A 19,720-nucleotide genomic window follows, 5' to 3' on the forward strand; every position below is an offset into this window, starting at 1 on the left:
CACCAGTCAGGACCAGTAAGCTGGAGCAGGTCTTAGAACTCAGGTTAGTCAGGTCTGGGATGCTGGAACCAGTCAGGCAGGTGGCTGACTGGCTAGGGAGAGTGGGAAAGGGAGAGGGAGGAAGAAGGAGGGAGGTGATTGGGGGGGGATGCGGGTTGAGGTGGTCAACTGTGTTGGGAGAAGGTGAAAGAGAGTTTGGAGTTGATCAGGGCAGGATTAATTGGAAGGTGGTTCAATCGGTATCCCTTCCTGGAGGCGATGTCGGAGACCATTCAGGCAGGTACCTGGATCCAGGAAATAGTTGTGAAGGTACTTACCTTCTGAATCCACCAAGTCCTTGCCTTGAAGAAGCTGCCAGGTTACTGGATGCTTGGAAAACGTGGCGACCAGAGTTAAAGTTGGAAACCTAAAAGACAACGAGGCTCGCAGCCTCATTGTTATATTTAAATTTGCAACCCTCCTCCTTGGAACGGGTTAGTCACCCGCCTACCTTCCAGCCTCAGTTAAAGCTGGAAGTGGGCAGGTTGGAGGCAGGTTTGGATTGAGAAACCCAAAGCCAAACTCAAACTCGTCCAATTTTTTAGGTTAAAATTTAGCCCAGTGTATCAGGAATATTACAAATACAGCGTGCTAGTAGCTTAAGGAGCCATAGTGACTTTGTGTTGTTATGACAGTGCTTCTATATTTTTTGTTAAGTTTTTTTTGAGGACTCATGTATTTTAGAATTATGGACATTGTTTTTTTGGGAAAACTGAAAAGAATTCCATGAATTTGTTTCATTGGGGACATTGAAAGGACACTAAGAGATCTTGTTTGAAAACAACATTTACTGGAAGTAACCTGTCTTCAAATAAGTACCCAGCAGGGGCTTTTTGACTTGGGGGAGATGTTTACAGAGAAGTAACAGGTAAAGATTTATAGGGGTCAGGAGGCTTGACTCTTGAGTTTGTTTTTGGTTTTGCTTTGGACAGCGTGTTGGGGTGTGAACTGTTTTGAAGGCAGTTGGATAAAACCAACCAAGACAGCAGTCACCATCAGCACCCTCTTCCATCTGTTTGACAACTTCCTGAGAATCAAGTTTAAGACATAGAGAAACCCCAAGAATTAGAGCTCTAAAGTGTTTCGGTTAACGTGTGTGTGTGTGTGTGTGTGTGTGTGCGTGTGTGTGCGCGTGCGTGCGTGCGTGTGTGTGTGTGTGTGTGTTAAAAAAGGGAACTTTCATATTTCAATCTGTGCGTTGATGCTTTGCTTTGTTACTGGTTAAGTCTTGTTTTATAATAAACTGATAATTTTGTTGTTTATTAAGGAAACATGAGTGGCCAGGGTGGGGTGAAGCAGTGTGCGAGCAGCCGAGTGTGTGATGGGGGGGAAGTGGCAAGGCCGGGAGTGAGAGACTGAGGGAAGGCAGCGGTGAGGCTGGGAGCGAGGGGCTCAGGGAAGGCAGCAGCGAGGCTGGGAGCAAGGGGCTGCGGAAAGGCGGCTGGGAGGGGTGGCTGAGGGAAGGCAGTGGCGAGGCTGGGAGTAAGTCGCTGAGGGAAGGCAGCGGCGAGGCCGGGAGAGAGGGGCTAGAGGAAGGCAGCAGCGAGGCTGGGAGCGAGCAGCCCCGTTCCAGCACATGCTGATGTTTTAGAACGCATGCATGAATTAGCCCTGGCAAGCCAGGTGCTGATGTAGGCTGCGCCTGTGCATCGCCATACTGACAGGAACAAACTGTTCTGTGCATGTCGCAGCTGGGAACGCACTGATGATGTCAACGCTTGGCTGCATTGTCAGGAGTCACTTTGGCTGTGCTTTGAGCGCTTGGTAGGGCATTTATTTCCTTTGAGTGGACACCCTTTAGCCAATTCTACTTTGACAGCTCAGAGAGTCTTAAATGGGAGTATGATTCAAAGGATGCATTCCCCAACTGTAGAGAAAATGTGGCAGCACTATTAGCAGGACTGTGCAGTCTCTCAAACCCTTTCCTCACATCTCTTCTGTTCTGTAGACATGACAAACTGCATTGACATGTCTCACCACCTACATAACATGGCTTGCCATGCTCACTGCACAATTGGTTTGTTAAGAGGGCTCACCTCAGCATCAAAGATTACCACCTTCCAGTGCAGTATCTCTTCCATGAGCACTTCTGTTAGTGGATACTGTCATCTTTGACCTACTCTGAGGTACACCATACAGGGATCCAAAAATTGCAACATCCCACTTTAGGAAAAGAAATCCTTTCAGAGCTGCTGCACTTGGGATTCCCCGCCCATTAACTGGCCATTCACTTCCTCCAGCAATAGAAGATTAGCAGGGAGTATATTGTATTTATTTAAATTCCAAATCCCTCGTAATCCAGTGGAATCAGGAGACAGCCCAGATAGCATGGGAGTGCACAGTCCTGCTAATAGTGCTGCCACATTTTCTCTACAGTTGGGGAATGCATCCTTTGAATCATACACCCACTTAAGACTCTTGGCATCTCGTATCAGTTTGTAATCTCTCAAGTCTGGATCTGATTCCATATTTTAGAGGGGTAATTTGGTGAGTTTGACTCTCAGTGGGGAGCTGCGTCTGCCACAGAAAGTTTTAGTCAGCACATGCCGAAATTTCCAATACATGCTGCCAAAAGGCTAGGCCATAAGCGTGAACTCAGAAAATTACCCTTCTAGGTGCCAAGGATAATAGTCCTACCTACATGCCCCTCCTATCTCATGAATAAATCCTCTGCTGAATAATACCAAACTGATGGTTTTATTAATTAAATGAAATAAAAGGAAAGTAGTCTGGAATATTAAGTAGTACCAATGCATTGAAAGACGCTTGGATAATCAACTGTATGGAGTTGTGATGTGCAGTTTTACAAGAAGCAAGTTTTTGTGAAATCTCTAGAATTTTTCAGGTATCTGTCACATGGCTCCTAAATGTCTGCCATGCACACATTCAAAGTTGAGGAAAATGAACCAGAAATCAGTGCCATTCATTTAAAATGGAAGGAATCTATGTGTTGCTACCTAAAGTGCAGTGTAATACTGATGAAGCTGTTGAAGATAAATGATTATCTCTCAAATGTAGTGCTCACTAGAATACACTTAAGTTATATCGATTCAGAGAACAGAATAATCAATTGGTAATTAGATATATTTAGTTAATGTACTGCAAATGTTTAAGAGACCTTGTGGAAAATTAATACAGTTTTAATGACATTCAATTTAGGTCAAAGCAAGCAAGCATGTATGTATGAATGGAAACAGTGTGCATGTGGAAGGACAATCATTGTCTGTCTATTACATGCACCAGGGAATAATTTAATCAGGTCCAGCATTGTCATAGTCACAGCTTCAAACTGTTTACATTGCTTACACAAACAGCTTGGGATATCTTGCACAGTAGGTGGTAAGAAATCAGCTAAATTCCTTTTGTTTGATTTAACTATGTAAAGCACTCTTTGTGGGATTCAGTTCCACATATTCCAGCTGCTTTCATGCACCTTGTCCAAATGATCATTCTTTCAATGTGAAATTCAATGTTGGGTGGCTATTCAGCTGAGAAGGGCATCACATCCATTCCTGATCCTGTGCTTGCTTGATATCCACATTCCAGCAAGGCTCAGTGGACAGCAGTTAAGAGCAGAGACCTCAGCTCATTTTTCTTTCCATAATCTGGGCGTTGAGGCCGACTGCAGTGCCCCAACCGCTGTCTCAGCTGACACCAAATAACTTGGCACAGATCAGGAACTGAATCAGAAACTTTCTGGCAGAGCAAATTAAAAACTGCAACTTCTAGAAGCCTGAAAGAAAAGAACCAAATTCTGGAAATGTACAGCAGGCCAGTCAGAATGTGTAAAAAGAAGTCAGGTTATGATGTTTTGGGTGTGCAGCTTTCATTTTGTTTCTGTGCTTCCATCTTCCCTTTGAACATGGCTCTCCATTGGGAGCTTGGAATTTACTATTTGGCTTTTCTATCTATGCTTGCTGGACTAGGAAAAGATAAGCACAGCCTACATTAATTATTCTAGATTTTCCAATTCCACAATGGAACTGGTATACTCGAACAGATGTGAATGGTGACATTTTTTCACCTTATTCCTAATTTTTTCTTTTGATTTACGAGCTGGTGTAATTCCATAGGTGATGGTAACCCTCTGATGCATTGCCCAAGTGGCTACTCCTTATCTAGATACTAAATACCAACTTGTTATTTAACTGTAGACGAACTCACAGGAGATGACAATCCATTCTCAATCAAAGCCACCTCTGTACATTTGAAACAATGTCACTGGAAGTATTCACCGACAGGAAAACTGGCTTTTTACAGAGGTTGCAATTTGCAAGCTACAGCCACCTCCTACCCTCCTTCCAAGATATATAATTGTCGACTGAAATTTTCTGGCTCTAAATCTATATCTTATTAAAATCGGTATATTCTGTCATCTTTCCATTCAAAGATCTATGTCAGCAGTTCCTCTGAGTATTTCAATGTTAATTGTGTCAACATCTGCAGACATCTCTTTTGTCATGTTTTTAATCAGATTTTCCCATTAATGTGACAGCCTGTGACACTGCAGTTCTGGTTTTGCAGAGCAATTTCTAGTCTCTCAAATGCCCCCAGAAGCTATCACAGTAGAGCTGATTTAAGCAGGTGAGTTCTCAGAATTAGTGGCCCTGATACTAATCTGAAGGCAGCACACGCATGCACGAAACCTAGAAGTCAAGTCAGCAGGTCGGAACATGTGATTGCAACTGAATTGAAGCAAAAATGTTGACTTCTGGGTCTTACGTCTCTAAACTCCATAGCAGGCATGATGCGCATGACGCTATCTCTGCTGTAGTTAAAGGGATAATGTGCAAATGGAAATTGGAGGAACCACGACATGTTTACGATGAATGTTGCACATAAAGCAAAGGAGCAGTAGGTCCATTGATGCATCCTGGAATTACTGCTGGGCGCAGTCAGGATAGGAGGGATGTACTTTCCCCCAGCAATGGGAGGAAGAAACCTGCAGCTGTTATCAGAAAGGTGTGGTTTCAAGTGAGCAGCAGGAGTGTTGTGCTCCGTTCGTGGATGCAATGCAGGAACTGACTTTAGTGACCTAACCACGTCAGGGAAATTGAGTACATTTGCTGATTCATCCACATCTGTGCTTTAAATCTGCCAGCCCCGTTTCGCTCTGGCTTGCCAAGTGCACTCTATCGCATCACTCCTCCACACCCACTTAAATTCCAGGAACGCACAGCCTTCACTTTTCATGCACTTCAGCACTTTCCCATTTATTCATCCACCCTTGTCATTCTCCCCAATGCTTATGCAATGTGAAATAAAAACAGAAAGTGCTGGAAATACTCAGCAGATCTCGCAGCATCTGTGGAGAGAGAAACAGAGTTTACATTTCAAGTCTGTGAACTTTCAGCAGAACTGCAATGTGATCCATTTGTCTTGTAGTCTCCCTTACTGAACACACTGCATCCATCGGGTGAATACCTGACCTTCACTTACTTACAGGTCTGTTTTTTTGCACCATGTAGGAGAAGAAAGCATAAAGTGCAAGGGAGAAGCAGAGGACTGGAGGTGGGCTGCTTTAAACAGTCCAGCTCACTGGTACAGAGGTGGGTTCCCTGGAGATGTGGAGAAATCTGAGTCACTGTCTGTCAGATGGAAAGCCAGGGAACTTGTTGATAGTTGGTGACAGAATTACAATTATCCCACACCCGCACCCACACACACACACAGACACAGGTTGACTTCATTTCATCAATGACTGAACTATGAGAAGACTGAGTATGGTGATTGTCAAGATTGTGACTCTGCCATGACTAAACAATATCCTTTTTTGTCTTCCAGGGCCTTCATGCATAGAAACTGTATCTTAGGCCGTCCATGAGGACAAGTCCTTAGAGGACCTCATTCCTTCTGAGGGTGTACCATCACAGAACATACAGCCATGCACCAGCACAGATACTCACACTGCAGTGGGTCACTTAGACAATTGGATAAAAGCAAAATACTGCGGATGCAGTAATTCCAAAATAAAAAGAGAAAGTGCTGGAAATACTGAGCGAGTCTGGCAACATCTGTGGAGAGAGAAACAGAGTTAACGGGCTAGATTTTAAGAGCCAGTGAGCCCACCGACTCCCACAGCTACCTGGACTACACGTCTTCAAACCCTACCTCCTGTAAGGACTCCATTCCATTCTCCCAGTTTCTCCGTCTCCGACACATCTGCTCTGATGATGCCATCTTCCATGACGGTGCTTCTGATATGACCTCCTTTTTCCTCAACCGAGGATTTCCCCCCCACTGTTGTTGACAGGGGCCTCAACCGTGTCTGGCCCATTTCCTGCACCTCTACCCTCACCCCTTCCCCTCCCTCCCAGAACCGTGACAGGGTTCCCCTTGTCCTCACTTTCCACCCCATCAGCCTCCATATCCAAAGGATCATCCTCCGCCATTTCCGCCACCTCCAGCGTGATGCCACTACCAAATGCATCTTCCCCTCCCTTCCCCTGTCAGCATTCTGAAGGGATCGTTCCCTCCATGACACCCTGGTCCACTCCTCCATTACCCCCACCACCTCGTCCCCGTCCCATGGCACCTTCCCCTGCAATCGCAGGAGGTGTAATACCTGCCCATTTACCTCCTCTCTCCTCACTATCCCAGGCCCCAAACACTCCTTTCAGGTAAAGCAGCGATTTACTTGTACTTCTTTCAATGTAGTATACTGTATTCGCTGCTCACAATGTGATCTCCTCTACATTGGGGAGACCAAACGCAGACTGGGTGACCACTTTGCGGAACACCTCAGCTCAGTCCGTAAGCAGGACCCCGAGCTTCCGGTTGCTTGCCATTTCAACACTCCCCCCTGCTCTCATGCTCGCATCTCTATCCTGGGCTTGCTGCAGTGTTCCACTGAACATCAACGCAAGCTCGAGAAACAGCATCTCATTTTCTGACTAGGCACACTACTGCCTGCCGGACTGAACATTGAGTTCAATAATTTCAGAGCATGACGGGCCCCCCATTTTACTTTTATTTTTAGTTATTTTTTCTTTTTTCTCTTTTACACTTTTTACAATTTTTTTTCTTTTGTTTATTTCATTTCATTGTAGTTTGTTCAGTTTGCTTACCCACTGTTTTTTTTTTCATGTTTGTACTTGCTGCTGTTCAATCTTCAGTTCGTTAACACCCAACCTGTACTAATGCTTTGTCTTTCAACACACCATTAACATATTGTTTGCCTTTGCTCCATGACCTTTTGGTCAGCTATGTGGCCTTGTCCAATCTACACCTTCTCCTTTGTTATCTCTTGCGCCACCCCCGCTTCACTTGCTTATAACCTTGGACATTTCTAATATTTGCTAGTTCCGAAGAAGGATCACTGACCCGAAACGTTAACTCTGCTTCTCTTTCCACAGATGCTGCCAGACCTGCTGAGTGGTTCCAGCATTTCTTGTTTTTATTTCAGATTTCCAGCATCCGCAGTATTTTGCTTTTATTCATCCTATGACTTGTTTTATGATGAATGTCAATATATGATGGGACCCATTTGGCGAATGTGTTATGAGTGGATATGAGGTTCAAAGACTGATTATTGCAACGGGAGTAGGGGGCGTGGGATGCGTTGGAACCGGTGGTGGGAATGGGCTGAAGGGTATCACTTGTTATGTTTTCCTGTGAGTCACCTTCACCCTATTAGGTACCTCTGGTATACTCGGCAATGTGAGAGGTTGATCTGGAGATGGGTGCTCCATCCTCCTCCTTCTCCTCTTCTATGTTTTGCTCACCTGAAGATGATTCCTTTCATGCTCGTCCACCTGCAGTCCTCTCTGCTGCGCAATGTTATTCAGGTTGCAGAACACCAATATTATTCTGGAGACAATGGCTGGGAAGTACCAAAGGGCACCTCCAGACCCATCTATGTACCTGAAGCACATCTTCAACAATCCAAATGCTTGCTCGATGAACACATCAGGTGGTCATGTGGCTTTCATTGTAGTGCTCCAGAGGAACCAGAGGCAAAATATTGAGGGCTGTGGTGATTTTCATTAGCCACTGCTAATGCATGGCATCCAGATCAAAACAGGGAGTGGGTCTTCCTGTGGGAGTCTGCAGACGTCTGTCACGGCCTGCTATGACACCTTTAGCCTCCGGAAGCACTGATCTCCTGAGCGGTCAAGGAAGCCGAGCCTCTGTAACCCCAGTTACATGGGTAATGCCTCCTGTAACCCTAGCCCCTGTTCTTCGAACCTCCCTCCTGTGCACATTCCATCTGTGCACGTGCTGATCCCACCACAGCACATTGTTGCTGCCATGGATGGTGATGGTCTTTCTCTTCTGATCTGCTGTCAAGCACATTCAGTGCACCTCCCATCCAGATAGTGTCAATTTCAAAGCTGCCAAAGTTTAGAGAAGTTTGTATCAATGCAAGAGCTCTCTGGCAAAACTTTTATCTGGGGCAACTGAGACACCAGCTGTAATAAGCGAGGCTTTATTCAGATGGGGCAATGACAAGCTTAAATACACACCTGAACTGCTGCTCATTCTCCCCTCTGATATACTGGCCAGTTTCCTGAGCCCCAGGAAACCCATGCTGGAGATGTTAACTATAAATTTAAAGGTGCCAATTGAAAATGAGCTCATTAATGTTTTCTAAAGATGTTAATTGCAGCAAGAAGTACCAGTCCAGCTGTACTAATTACGGTCCTGACTTTGGATTCTAGGTTGTTTGCAGCATCCAAATGTGCCTTCGTTACACCCAGAGGTGGCTGCATTGGAGCTGGGTTGAGGTCGCGATCTCAAATCCACTTAACCACCTACCTTCCCCTAGACTCCTCCCCCCCACCCCCTCCCCTGTTCCTGGGGGTTAAAACTCCCCCAAGTACCTCTGACTGTCTACCACCCTCACCACCCGCACTTCCCCCGCCATCCCCCACCCCAGCACCACAGAGAATCCATTTCATGCATTAAGTACCAAATCTACCCCAGGATGTAATTGCCAAGCCATCTCCCCTCTTCTCTCATGTTACTTCCAGGCCGAAAGTGGATTATTAGGCCAATTTTAGACGCTATTGTAGATTCTGCTTCCACCACTATTTCAAATAGGGCATTCCATGTTCTACCCCCTGTATGCAAAAATACTTAAAACATTTTTAATCGCCCTTTTGGTGATAAATTTAAGCCCTCTGGTTGCTGGCACACTGTAGAAATAGTTTTTGTCATTTACCTTATCAAACTCTCTCATAAGTTTGAACACTGACCAGAGAAGTAAAGACTAATGCTCTGGCCGTCTACCTGAATCTGCCCTGGGGAAATCTTAAGAGCCCCTATAAAGTCTTTATCACCCTCTGACTCTTAACATGTTTAAAACACTACTATAGACTTTTTATAAATGTTTGGTGGTGTATTTGGAGTTTCAGAAGGCTTTCAATAAGGTCCCACATAAGAGTTTAGTGTGGAAAATTAAAGCACATGGGATTGGGGGTAATGTACTGACATGGATAGAGAACTGGTTGGCAAACAGGAAACAAAGAGTAGGAATAAACAGGTCTTTTTCTGAGTGGCAGGCGGTGACTAGTGGAGTACCACAGGGATCAGTGCTAGGACCCCAACTATTCACAATATATATTAATGATTTAGATGAGGGAATTAAATGTAATATATCCAAGTTTGCAAATGACACAAAGCTGCGTGGGTGTGTGAGCTGTAAGGATGATGCAGAGAAGCTCCAGTGTGATTTGGACAGGTTGAGTGAGTGGGCAAATACATGGCAGATGCAGCATAATGTGGATAAATGTGAGGTTATCCACTTTGGTGGTAAAAACAGAAAGGCAGATTATTATCTGAACGGCGAGAGATTGGGAAAGGGGGAAGTGCAGCGAGACCTTGGTAACCTTGTGCACCAATCGCTGAAGGTAAGCATGCAGTTGCAGCAGACAGTTAAGAAGGCAAATGGTATGTTGGCCTTCATAGCAAGAGGATTCGAGTACAGGAGCAGGGATGTCTTGATGCAGTTATACAAGGCTTTGGTGAGACCACATCTGGAATATTGTGTGCAGTTTTGGTCTCCTTATCTGAGGAAGGATGTTCTTGCTATGGAGAGAGTGCAGCAAAGGTACACCAGACTGATTCCTGGGATGGCAGGACTGACGTATGAAGAGAGGCTTGTATTCGCTAGAGTTTAGAAGAATGAGAGGGGATCTCATAGAAACCTACAAAATTCTAACAGGACTGGACAGACTAGATGCAGGAAGGATGTTCCCGATGTCGGGGGAGTCCAGGACCAGTGGTCACAGTTAATGATCAGGGGTAAGCCATTTAGGACTGAGATGAGGGATTTCTTTACCAAGAGAGTGGTGAACCTGTGGAATTCTCTACCACGGAAAGCAGTTGAGGCCAAATCATTAAATATATTCAAGAAAGAGTTAGATATAGTTCTTAGGGCTAAAGGGATCAAGGGATACAGGGAGAAAGCAGGAACAGGTTACTGAGTTTGGATGATCAGCCATGATCGTGTTGAATGGTGGTGCAGGCTCGAAGGGCCGAATGGCCTACTCCTGCTCCTATTTTTCTATGTTTCTATGTCATGCTATATATTCTGAACCAAGTTTTCTCTTTTAAAAGCGAGAAGTCAGAGATATTATAACACCAGTCTACTTTGAAGCATCATATTACCTAGGAAAGCATGTTATAAAGAATGAATCCACAGATGCTTTCCCTCCACTCCAACCTGTTTTGCAAAAGAACGGAAACCAAGTGAATGGAGTCAAAAACAAGGTATACGCACAATTTTACATATATTTATTCCAGTCACCGATAATGCTGACGTCTTAGGGGTAGCAATTCGTATGTGCCACACTGAAATCTGGGTATATTTCAGGATTAGAGTGACCAGTCTCGGGTTATGTTATCCCGTGCTTGACCTCCTCCCTCCGAAAGTGTGCTAGATACCAATTTGGCAACCACAACTTCTGAGTGATGCCATTTGGGCCTAATGTCAAAATAGGCAAAAACTGATTGAAGCATTGTGCTGTCAGGCCCATGGCAGCCAGACCAGTGGTCCTTAAAGAAACAGCTGAAAACTGCTAATGAGTTTAAGTTTAATATCTAAATATGGGGTCTGATTTTTAGGCTCCACCGGGGATGGAGGTCAGCAGGTGCTAAAAACAGTGCTGCTGGCCAACATGCCTGTTCCCAGCTGCATCCTGCCCCTCACCCATTTTTGTGGAGGCGGGATGTCGGGGGGCGAGGGGAGCGGCGGCAGGGCTACCCGCCTGCACGTGGTGGGTAGCCGACATGGCTCATTAACGGCCACTTAAGGTCAATTAAAGGAGGTCGACTGAGATTTTCCAGTCGGCCTCCAGGTTCCCCCAGGTGGCAGGGGCCAGGTTAGCTGCTTGGAAGCAACTTTCTGGCAACAGGCTGGGGAGGCCAGTACTCCAGGCAGGCTTAAAGGCCCTCCATGCCTGCCTGGGTGCAGAAGCAGCTGCAAGCTGCCCTGTAGAGGGCTTCCCCCCATCCCCCTCCCCACAGTGGTGGTCTGGCTGCAAAAGCCATCTTTTATTTTAAATTTAAAAATGTTGGAGAGAGGGCGCCTCCATAAGGGAGAGTGCAATCTCCCTTAATTATCTGCCATCACAGCTTGCTGCTGCTTTCAAGCTGGAAGGCCTCTGCTTGGCCCTCCAGCTTTAAGAGCCTGCCTGCTGTCCTAAATTGGACAGCAAGTCCACCCTTTCACCATTGATTGGCCTCTCCAGGGAAAATCACATTGAATGACTGCTTCCCGCACAGCTCAGGGTTCAGAATCCCGCAGTGTCGGTAAGAGCAGTATTGCTCCTGCCTCCACAGCACTACTGTTAGTTGTTGCTGGCTCATGCTCACTCTCCTCCTCTTGTTCCCCTCCAACTCTGGGAACCACTTTACGGCCACTGCTGACATGCACTCACCCTCCAGTTTGTGAGGTCAGTATCATAACCATGATACAACTATATCCCATTATGTTAAGATAATAAGGATGTGCATTTTTTCCATAAATTTCATCTGTTTTTATTGTATGATCTCAGAAATATAATTACATAATTGCAGCTTTGAGATGTCTTTTACCGTGATAAGCTTTGTTTTTATGTTGAATTGTTCTATTTGCCTGTTGGGTATTAACTCTTACATCTGAATATTACTTTTTCTTTGAACAGACATACTTTGAACGATTATGTGCATTTGAAGATTGTGCTGCTAACCTCCAGGTTTCTGGAAAACTGGTGCTAACAGGGTAGGTAACTTGCATTGTAGAGTCTGCATTAATTCTTTTTAGGAGTAATTTCCTCTTTTAGATACATATTCTGGTGCATATAAAAAGCACATCAAGGGAAAGAAGTTCTCAGTAATTTTCTTTGATGCTCTAGCTTAGCTAGATTTTCTTACAAGCAGTGACTTGAAATGTCTTTCTGTAAGTGGTACTGTGGCTAGACACCTGTTGGTACTTAGTTACCAAGCTACTGTGTTTTACATCTTCAAAGCTATCTACTGGCCTTGAGAAATGGCTGAGGGAGACGAGCCTTCAAGGATCTTGTTCCTACCACGTTGCTTTCTAATCATGTCCTCATACCTTTCACAAACGAAACAGCTTTAGTCATGTATTAAGTGGATAGATATTCAATCAAGTCTTGAAGGCAAGTTCAACCACCTCTGCTGCTTGCTTCCTTCCACTCCCCTTCTCCTTGCCCATTAAGCCAAAACTCACCCCAGCCCTGAACCTGGGTCAATCTCCAGTTTCTCTGTCATCTTCTCTCATGATATCCTATCGATGAGATTCCTCTGCTGCTCCCAGACTCTATTTCCACTAAACTGCTAACCACCGACTTTCCTTCCTGGTCACCTTGCTGGCTGACATTGTGTATGGTTCCCTTTTCTGAGACACTATCTGTCTTGTTTGCAAACAGTCATCCACAAAAAGCTCACCCGTGACTCCTCGATCCTTGCAATTAACATCCCCATCTTTGAACTTCATTTCCACTCCAAAGCTCTTGAATGTGTTCTCGCCTCCCAAATCCATGCATGTCCTTCCCACAACTCCGCATTTGAAACCCTTCAATCAGTTTCCCATCTCTGCCACAGCACTGAAATGGTCTAAAAGTCAAATATATCCTCTGACCGTGGTGCATTATCTCTCCTCAAACTCTCAGCACCCTTTGACACAGTTGACCATACTACCCTTCTCTAACAGTATTTAGTTGTCCAGCTCAGTGGGATTGCCCTCACTTCATTCCACAGTTATCTATCTGACATTGGCCAGACAAGAATGACTATTGTCACCTCAAATTCCCCCAAGGATCTATGCTCGGTCCCCTCCTCTTCCTCTTGTACATGCTGCCCTTCAACTACATCATCTGCAGATACCTGCTCAGCACCCACATGTACGCTGACAACACCCAGCTCTGTCTCTCTATCCCTCTTGACCCCTCCGCTGCTGTTATGTTGTCAGACTGCTTGCCCAATGTTTAGTCTTGAATGAACCACAATTTCTACTGTTAAACATCAGGAAAACTGAAGCCATTGGGCTGAAATTTATGCTCCCACCAGGCAAAAACAATAGCAACCCGCCTGTGCAGACCACCGCGATATTAAGCATAGGGGCTGATTTAAATAGCCAGCGTGGAGCGCCCCCACCCCGCAGTGACGTGGAGGGGGCAGACTGTTCGTCCCCGGCAATGGCATCAGCAGCCTGTGCAGAGGCGCTGACGCCATTTTTAAAGGGCTTCACGCCCCCGCCAATAAATTTAAATATGTAAAGAAACATGTAATAAAAATAAATTTATTCTGCCCCTCTCCCACCCCCAATAACAATTAAATTAATTGCTTGCCCTCCCTCCCCCAAATCACTTACCTTGTCCACCTGATCTTCCCCCCCCCACCCCCCCGCCAAAGTGCATAGACTTTACACTACAACCCTTCCCACAAAACCCTACACCAATGAAATTACTTGGACCCTGCCCCCCAACCCCCCGTACTGAGAAACTTACCTCCTCCCCACTCCCAACCAGTGTTCCGCCTCGGTTCCCGGATGGGGATCCAAAGGTGTGGGAGTGCTGGCCAGCGCCACAAAGATCACCTCGGGACAGACGGCGGGAGCGTAACAGTAATTAATGCATTGATTTTAATTAATTTAAATATTTAAATGGGGTTCCCGTCACCGAGCGCCAGGGGGCCGCCATGAAGCCTCGCCGCCGGCAATATTGGGCGAGGTGTTCCCGGTGTCGGGGTGCGTGGCGGCCCTCTCCCAAAGACATTTTCAGGTCCCACTCCCCTCGCCGCCGACCCCCAATGTCGGGGGTTCAGTAAAATTCAGCCCATTGTCTTTGGCTCTTGCCACAAAGTCTTGTTGCTGATCCAATCCCCATCTCTTTCCATTGTCTCAGGATTATTTGCAATCTTGGTGTGCTAATCAATCCATCCCATATCCTCTCAATCACAAAGACCATGTACTTCCAGTTCCATAACTGTTCCTCTGTCCCTGTCTCAACCTGTTTAAACCTTAATCCTGTTGTGGGACTGATTGAGGAGAAATTACTTCATTCAAAGGGTTGTGAATCTTTGGAATTCACTACCCCAGAGGGTTGTGGATGCTCCATCGTTGAATACACTTAAGGCTGGGATAGATAGATTTTTGGAGTCTCAGGGAATCAAGGGATATGGCGAGCGGGCGGGAAAGTCGAGTTGAATCCTAAGATCTGCCATGATCGTTTTGAATGGCAGAGCAGGCTCAATGGGTCATATGGTCTAACCTTGCTGCTATTTCGTATGTTCTTGTGCTCTACATCAAAGGAAATGATGTTGAGTCCCTTATGAGCAGTTAGTTGTGCGTGGAGCTTGACATAGTGAGACGTGTTCAAATCTAGCTTCTGCAATTACTATTTATGTATATATGTGAGCCACATGGAAGATGGTAGGATCCCCAAGGACGCATTGTACAGCGAGCTCATCACTGGTATCAGACCCACCAGCCGTCCATGTCTCCGCTTTAAAGACGTCTGCAAACGTTACATGAAGTCCTGTGACATTGACCTCGTGGGAGCCAGTTGCCAGTGATCACCAGAGCTGGCAGACAGCCATAAAGGCAGGGCTAAAGAGGGGCGAGTCAAAGAGACTTAGCAGTTGGCAGGAAAAAAGACAGAAGTGCAAGGAGAGAGCCAACTGTGTAACAGCCCCAACAACCAATTTTATCTGCAGTGCCTGTGGAAGAGTCTGTCACTCTAGAATTGGCCTTTATAGCCACTCCAGGCACTGCTCCGCAAACCACTGACCACCTCTGGGCGCTTACCCATTGTCTCTCGAGACAAGGAGGCCAAAGAAGATATATGTTCCAGTCCTTCTTAGTCATAGTCATAGTCATATACAGCACTGAAACAGGCCCTTCGGCCCACCAAGTCTGTGCCGACCAACAACCACCCATTTAGAATAATCCTACATTAATCCCATATTCCCTACCACGTCCCCACCATTCTTGCTAAAAGAAAAACAACAGACCGCTCCCTTAAACTTCCTGGGTCTTGGTTCTTGTTGGGGAATGAGCAAACATTTCGTCTCCCTCCTCACAGGCCTTGCAATGCAGAACACAAGAACAAGGAGCAGAAGTAGACCATATGGCCCATCGAGCCTGCTCACCATTCAATACGATCATGGCTGATCTTGGGCTTCAATTCCACTTTCCTGCCTGCTCTCCATATCCTTTGATTCCCTGCGAGACCATAAATCTATCCCAGCCTTAAATGTATTCAATGATGGAGCATCCACAACCCTGTGGGGTGAGAATTCCAAAGATTCACAACCCTTTGAGTGTAGCAATTTCTCTTCATCTCTGTTGTAATAAAACCCTGCATTTATTTTGCATATTGCTTGTATTCCTGTGATTCTTAATAATAGATCGCACACCAAAGGACAAGTAATATTACACATCCATTCCTATTTTGTCTTCAGACTTGACTATTCCAGTGCTCTCCTGGATAACATCCTATTTTCTACCTTGAATAACTTTAGATCATCCAAACTCTGCTATCCTATGCAAAATCCCACTCATAACATCATAGGAACATAGGACTTAGGAACAAGAATAGGCTATTCGGCCCTTCGAGCTTGCGCCACCATTCGATAAGATCATGGATAAGATCAGAAGAGTGAGGGGGGATCTCATAGAAACCTATAAAATTCTAACAGGACCTGACAGGGTAGATGCAGGAAGGATGTTCCCGATGGTGGGGGAATCCAAAGCCAGGAGTCATAGTCTAAGGATACGGGGTAAACCTTTCAGGACTGAGATGAGGAGAAATTTCTTCACCCAGAGAGTGGTGAGCCTGTGGAATTCACTACCACAGAAAGCAATTGAGGCCAAAACATTGAATGTTTTCAAAAAGGAGTTAGATATAGCTCTTGGGTCTAAAGGGATCAAAGGGTATGGGACGAAAGCCGGAACAGGCTATTGAGTTGGATGATCAGCCATGATCATAATGAATGGCGGAGCAGGCTTGAAGGGCCAAATGGCCTATTCCTGCTCCTATTTTCTAAGTTTCTATGTTTCTGTAGCTGATCTGGTTGTGGTCTCATCTCCACTTTTCTGTCTGCTGAACATAACCCTTGACTCACTTGTCTATCAAAAATCTATTTAATTAAGCCTTGAATAAATTCAATGACCCAATCCACTGCTTTCTGGGGAAGAGAATTCCACAGACTAATGACCCTTTGAGAAAAAAAATTCTCCTCATCTCCATTGTAAAAGGGAGACCTCTTATTCTTAAACTGTGTCCCCTAGTTCTAGTCACCCCGCAAGAGGAAACATCTCCCGATATCCATTCTATCAAGTCCCCTCAGGATCTTATATGTTTCAATAAGATCACCTCTCATTCTTCTAAACTCCAATGGGTATAGGCCCAACCTGTTCAACCTGTCTTCATAAGATAAGCCCTTCATCCTCGGAATTAGTCAAGTGAACTTTCTCTGAACTGCTTCTAACGCAATTATATCCTTTTAAAAATTAGGAGACTAAAACTGTACGCAGTACTGCAGATGTGGTCTCACCAAAGCACTGTACAGTTACAGTAAAACTTCCCTACTTTTATATTCCTTGAAATAAATGCCAACATTCCATTTGCCTTCCGAATCACTTGCTGTACCCTCATACTAACCTTTTGTGATTCATGTACCAGAACACCCAAATCCCTCTGTATCACCATGTTCTGCAATCTCTCCCCCATTTAAATAGTTTACAGTTGTTATATTCTTTTTGCCTAAGTGGACAAGTTCACATTTTCCCACATTGTACTCCAACTGCCAAATGTTTGCACACTCATTTAGCCTATCTGTATCCTTTTGTAGACTCTTTACCGCCTCTTGACAACTTACTTTCCTTCCCATCTTGATGTCATCGGAAAATTTAGCTACTATACATTTGGTCCTTTCATCCAAGTCATTGCTATAAGTTGTAAATAGTTGAAGCCACTTTTCCCAGCTTCCTGTCTTTTCAAAAAGTTGAATACTCTTCAGCCTTGGTCACCTTGCAACCATGTCTCTATATTGGCTATCAGGTCATATATATATATTTCTATCTGTGCTAACAATTCATCTATTTTGTTATGAATGCTGTGCGCATTCAGATACAGAGCCTTTAACTCTGTCTTTTTACCATTTCTGCAATCTTTGGTCTTATCTGCTGGTGCAGTCTTATGTTTGTACGCTCTGTCCCTTCCTGCCACACTCAAATCGCTACACTGCTCTATTACCTCATTGTTTCCCTTTGATCTACCACATCTCATCTCACATGATCCCTTCCCCCCACTATTTAGTTTAAAGCCCTCTCTATCGCCCTAGTTATATGACTCGCCACAACACTGGTCCCAACAGGGTTCAGGTGAAGACTGTCCCAATGGTACAGCACCTACTTTCCCCAGTACTGGTGCCAGTGCTTCATGTATCGAAACCCATTTCTACCACACCAGTAGGGTTCAGGTGAAGACTGTCCCAATGGTACAGCACCTACTTTCCCCAGTACTGGTGCCAGTGCTTCATGAATCGAAACCCATTTCTACCACACCAGTCTTTGAGCCACGCATTGGTCTCTCGAATCTTATTTATCCTACGCCAATTTGCTTGTGGCTCAGGCAATAATCATACCTGCCTCAACTGACCTACATTGGCTTCCAGTACCAAAACACTTCAAATTTATAATTCTCATCCTCCTATCTAATTCCCTTAATGGCTTTACCCCTCCCATCGCCCTTACCTGCTCCAGCCCTACAACCCACGTCCAAGCTCTCGGTTCCTCTGAGTCTGCAACCCCTCACTTTTACCCCCCAATTGACTGCCGTGCTTTTGGTTGTCTAGGTCCTGTGCTCTAGAATTGCCTCCCATACATCCCTCTACCCATCCACCATTCTCCTCCTTTTAAGGTGGTCCTTAAAACCCAACCTTCTCACCAAGCTTCTGGTCATTCTTTCTTTTATCTCCTTCATTGTCTCTGCATCCAGTAGCATCAATTATACCTCTTAATTGCTTTAGAATTTTTTTAAAATAAGTTTAGAGGTGCTATATAAATGAAAATTGTTGTTTGTATTGGACAGAAACTTGATAAATTGAAGTAGAAAAATGCTGGGCCACATGTAGGCTTGAGGTGCCTCCAACAGTGGAAGTAGGCTGCCTGTCTATTGGAGAAGGAAAATTTCTGTGATGAAGTTTAAAATTCCTGTGGGGAAGGGCTGAATCAATTGCAGGATGCTATATTCACATTCAGCTTTCTGCTGGCCCTTCCCAATGCTAGATGGCAGTAACTAGTTGTGTTCAGTGTTCCTATTGCAGTTATGATCGGAAGTATAATATATGACATCATCCTCTCAATACCACTTACTTTGAATATACCTGTGAATATCTGGATGACGTCTTTAGCATCTGACGTCACCGCAGACAGAAAATTATGTTAATAGCAACAGCAGCAAGGAGCTGGTAGAATGGTTCACACCCCAACTTTATGTCCCTGCCAGTCCGAGTTACAGCAAAATCCGGCATAACTAAAGAGGAAAATCCTTCCTGTTATCTCTTGAAAGATGGTGAAATTGCATTTTGTAAAAATGTTCTAATTAGCCTTAACGTCAGCTGGAATTTAAATGTATTTATCAAATATGGAATGAAAAACACATCCTTCACATCTTCAGAGAAGGACTCTCAGAATGAAACTGGGCTGATTTTACCTTTGGTGCACTCAAGAAGCAGAATGTGCCAGCCCAGCATTCGATATGTGAAGGGGCAAGAGCCATTTTGTGACCTAGACCTTATTTAAATAGAACCTATGATCTGCAGGTGCCAAATGAATGTCTTGATGTACCTCAATGAGAGGGATTTTGTCATTTTGTCTGTCTCCTCCACCAAGCCAGCCCGCAGCTAAGTCTAAGGAGTGGGGGGGAGACAAAGTAGAGCATGTGCTGGCAGTGGCCCTTGGTATTTATGTGGAACCAGGAGGAGCACCCTAACTGTGGTGTACGCTGTACTCATGACCCCTTAAAATTGCAATTCGGTTCTGAGCTTCACCCAAAGGCTTCAAATTACAAAATCAATTGAGCTATTGTCCGAAACAGGCAGGCGCTCCAGCGTTCAAGACTAGGCACTTTCAAAATGGCAACAGCCGGAGGGCTGAATTTTAAGGGAACAATGTGGACTCATATGCGGATGTTCAGGGACATAAGATCGGAAATCCGACGTCATGACG

General features: G+C 45.0%; 1 protein-coding gene across 5 annotated transcripts in view; it reads left to right on the plus strand.

Moving 5' to 3' along the window:
- itga4 (integrin alpha 4) overlaps nt 1–19,720 on the plus strand; it is a 325,335-nt gene that overhangs the window by 221,493 nt on the left and 84,122 nt on the right. For all 5 annotated transcript variants that reach the window (XM_068035544.1, XM_068035543.1, XM_068035545.1 and 2 more), the window contains exons 16-17: nt 10,600–10,752; nt 12,168–12,244. In XM_068035544.1, the coding sequence (XP_067891645.1) occupies nt 10,600–10,752; nt 12,168–12,244 (230 nt within the window). The remainder of the gene's footprint in view (nt 1–10,599; nt 10,753–12,167; nt 12,245–19,720) is intronic.

Source organism: Heterodontus francisci, chromosome 7, assembly GCF_036365525.1.
Source record: "Heterodontus francisci isolate sHetFra1 chromosome 7, sHetFra1.hap1, whole genome shotgun sequence".
Lineage (NCBI taxonomy): Eukaryota > Metazoa > Chordata > Chondrichthyes > Heterodontiformes > Heterodontidae > Heterodontus > Heterodontus francisci.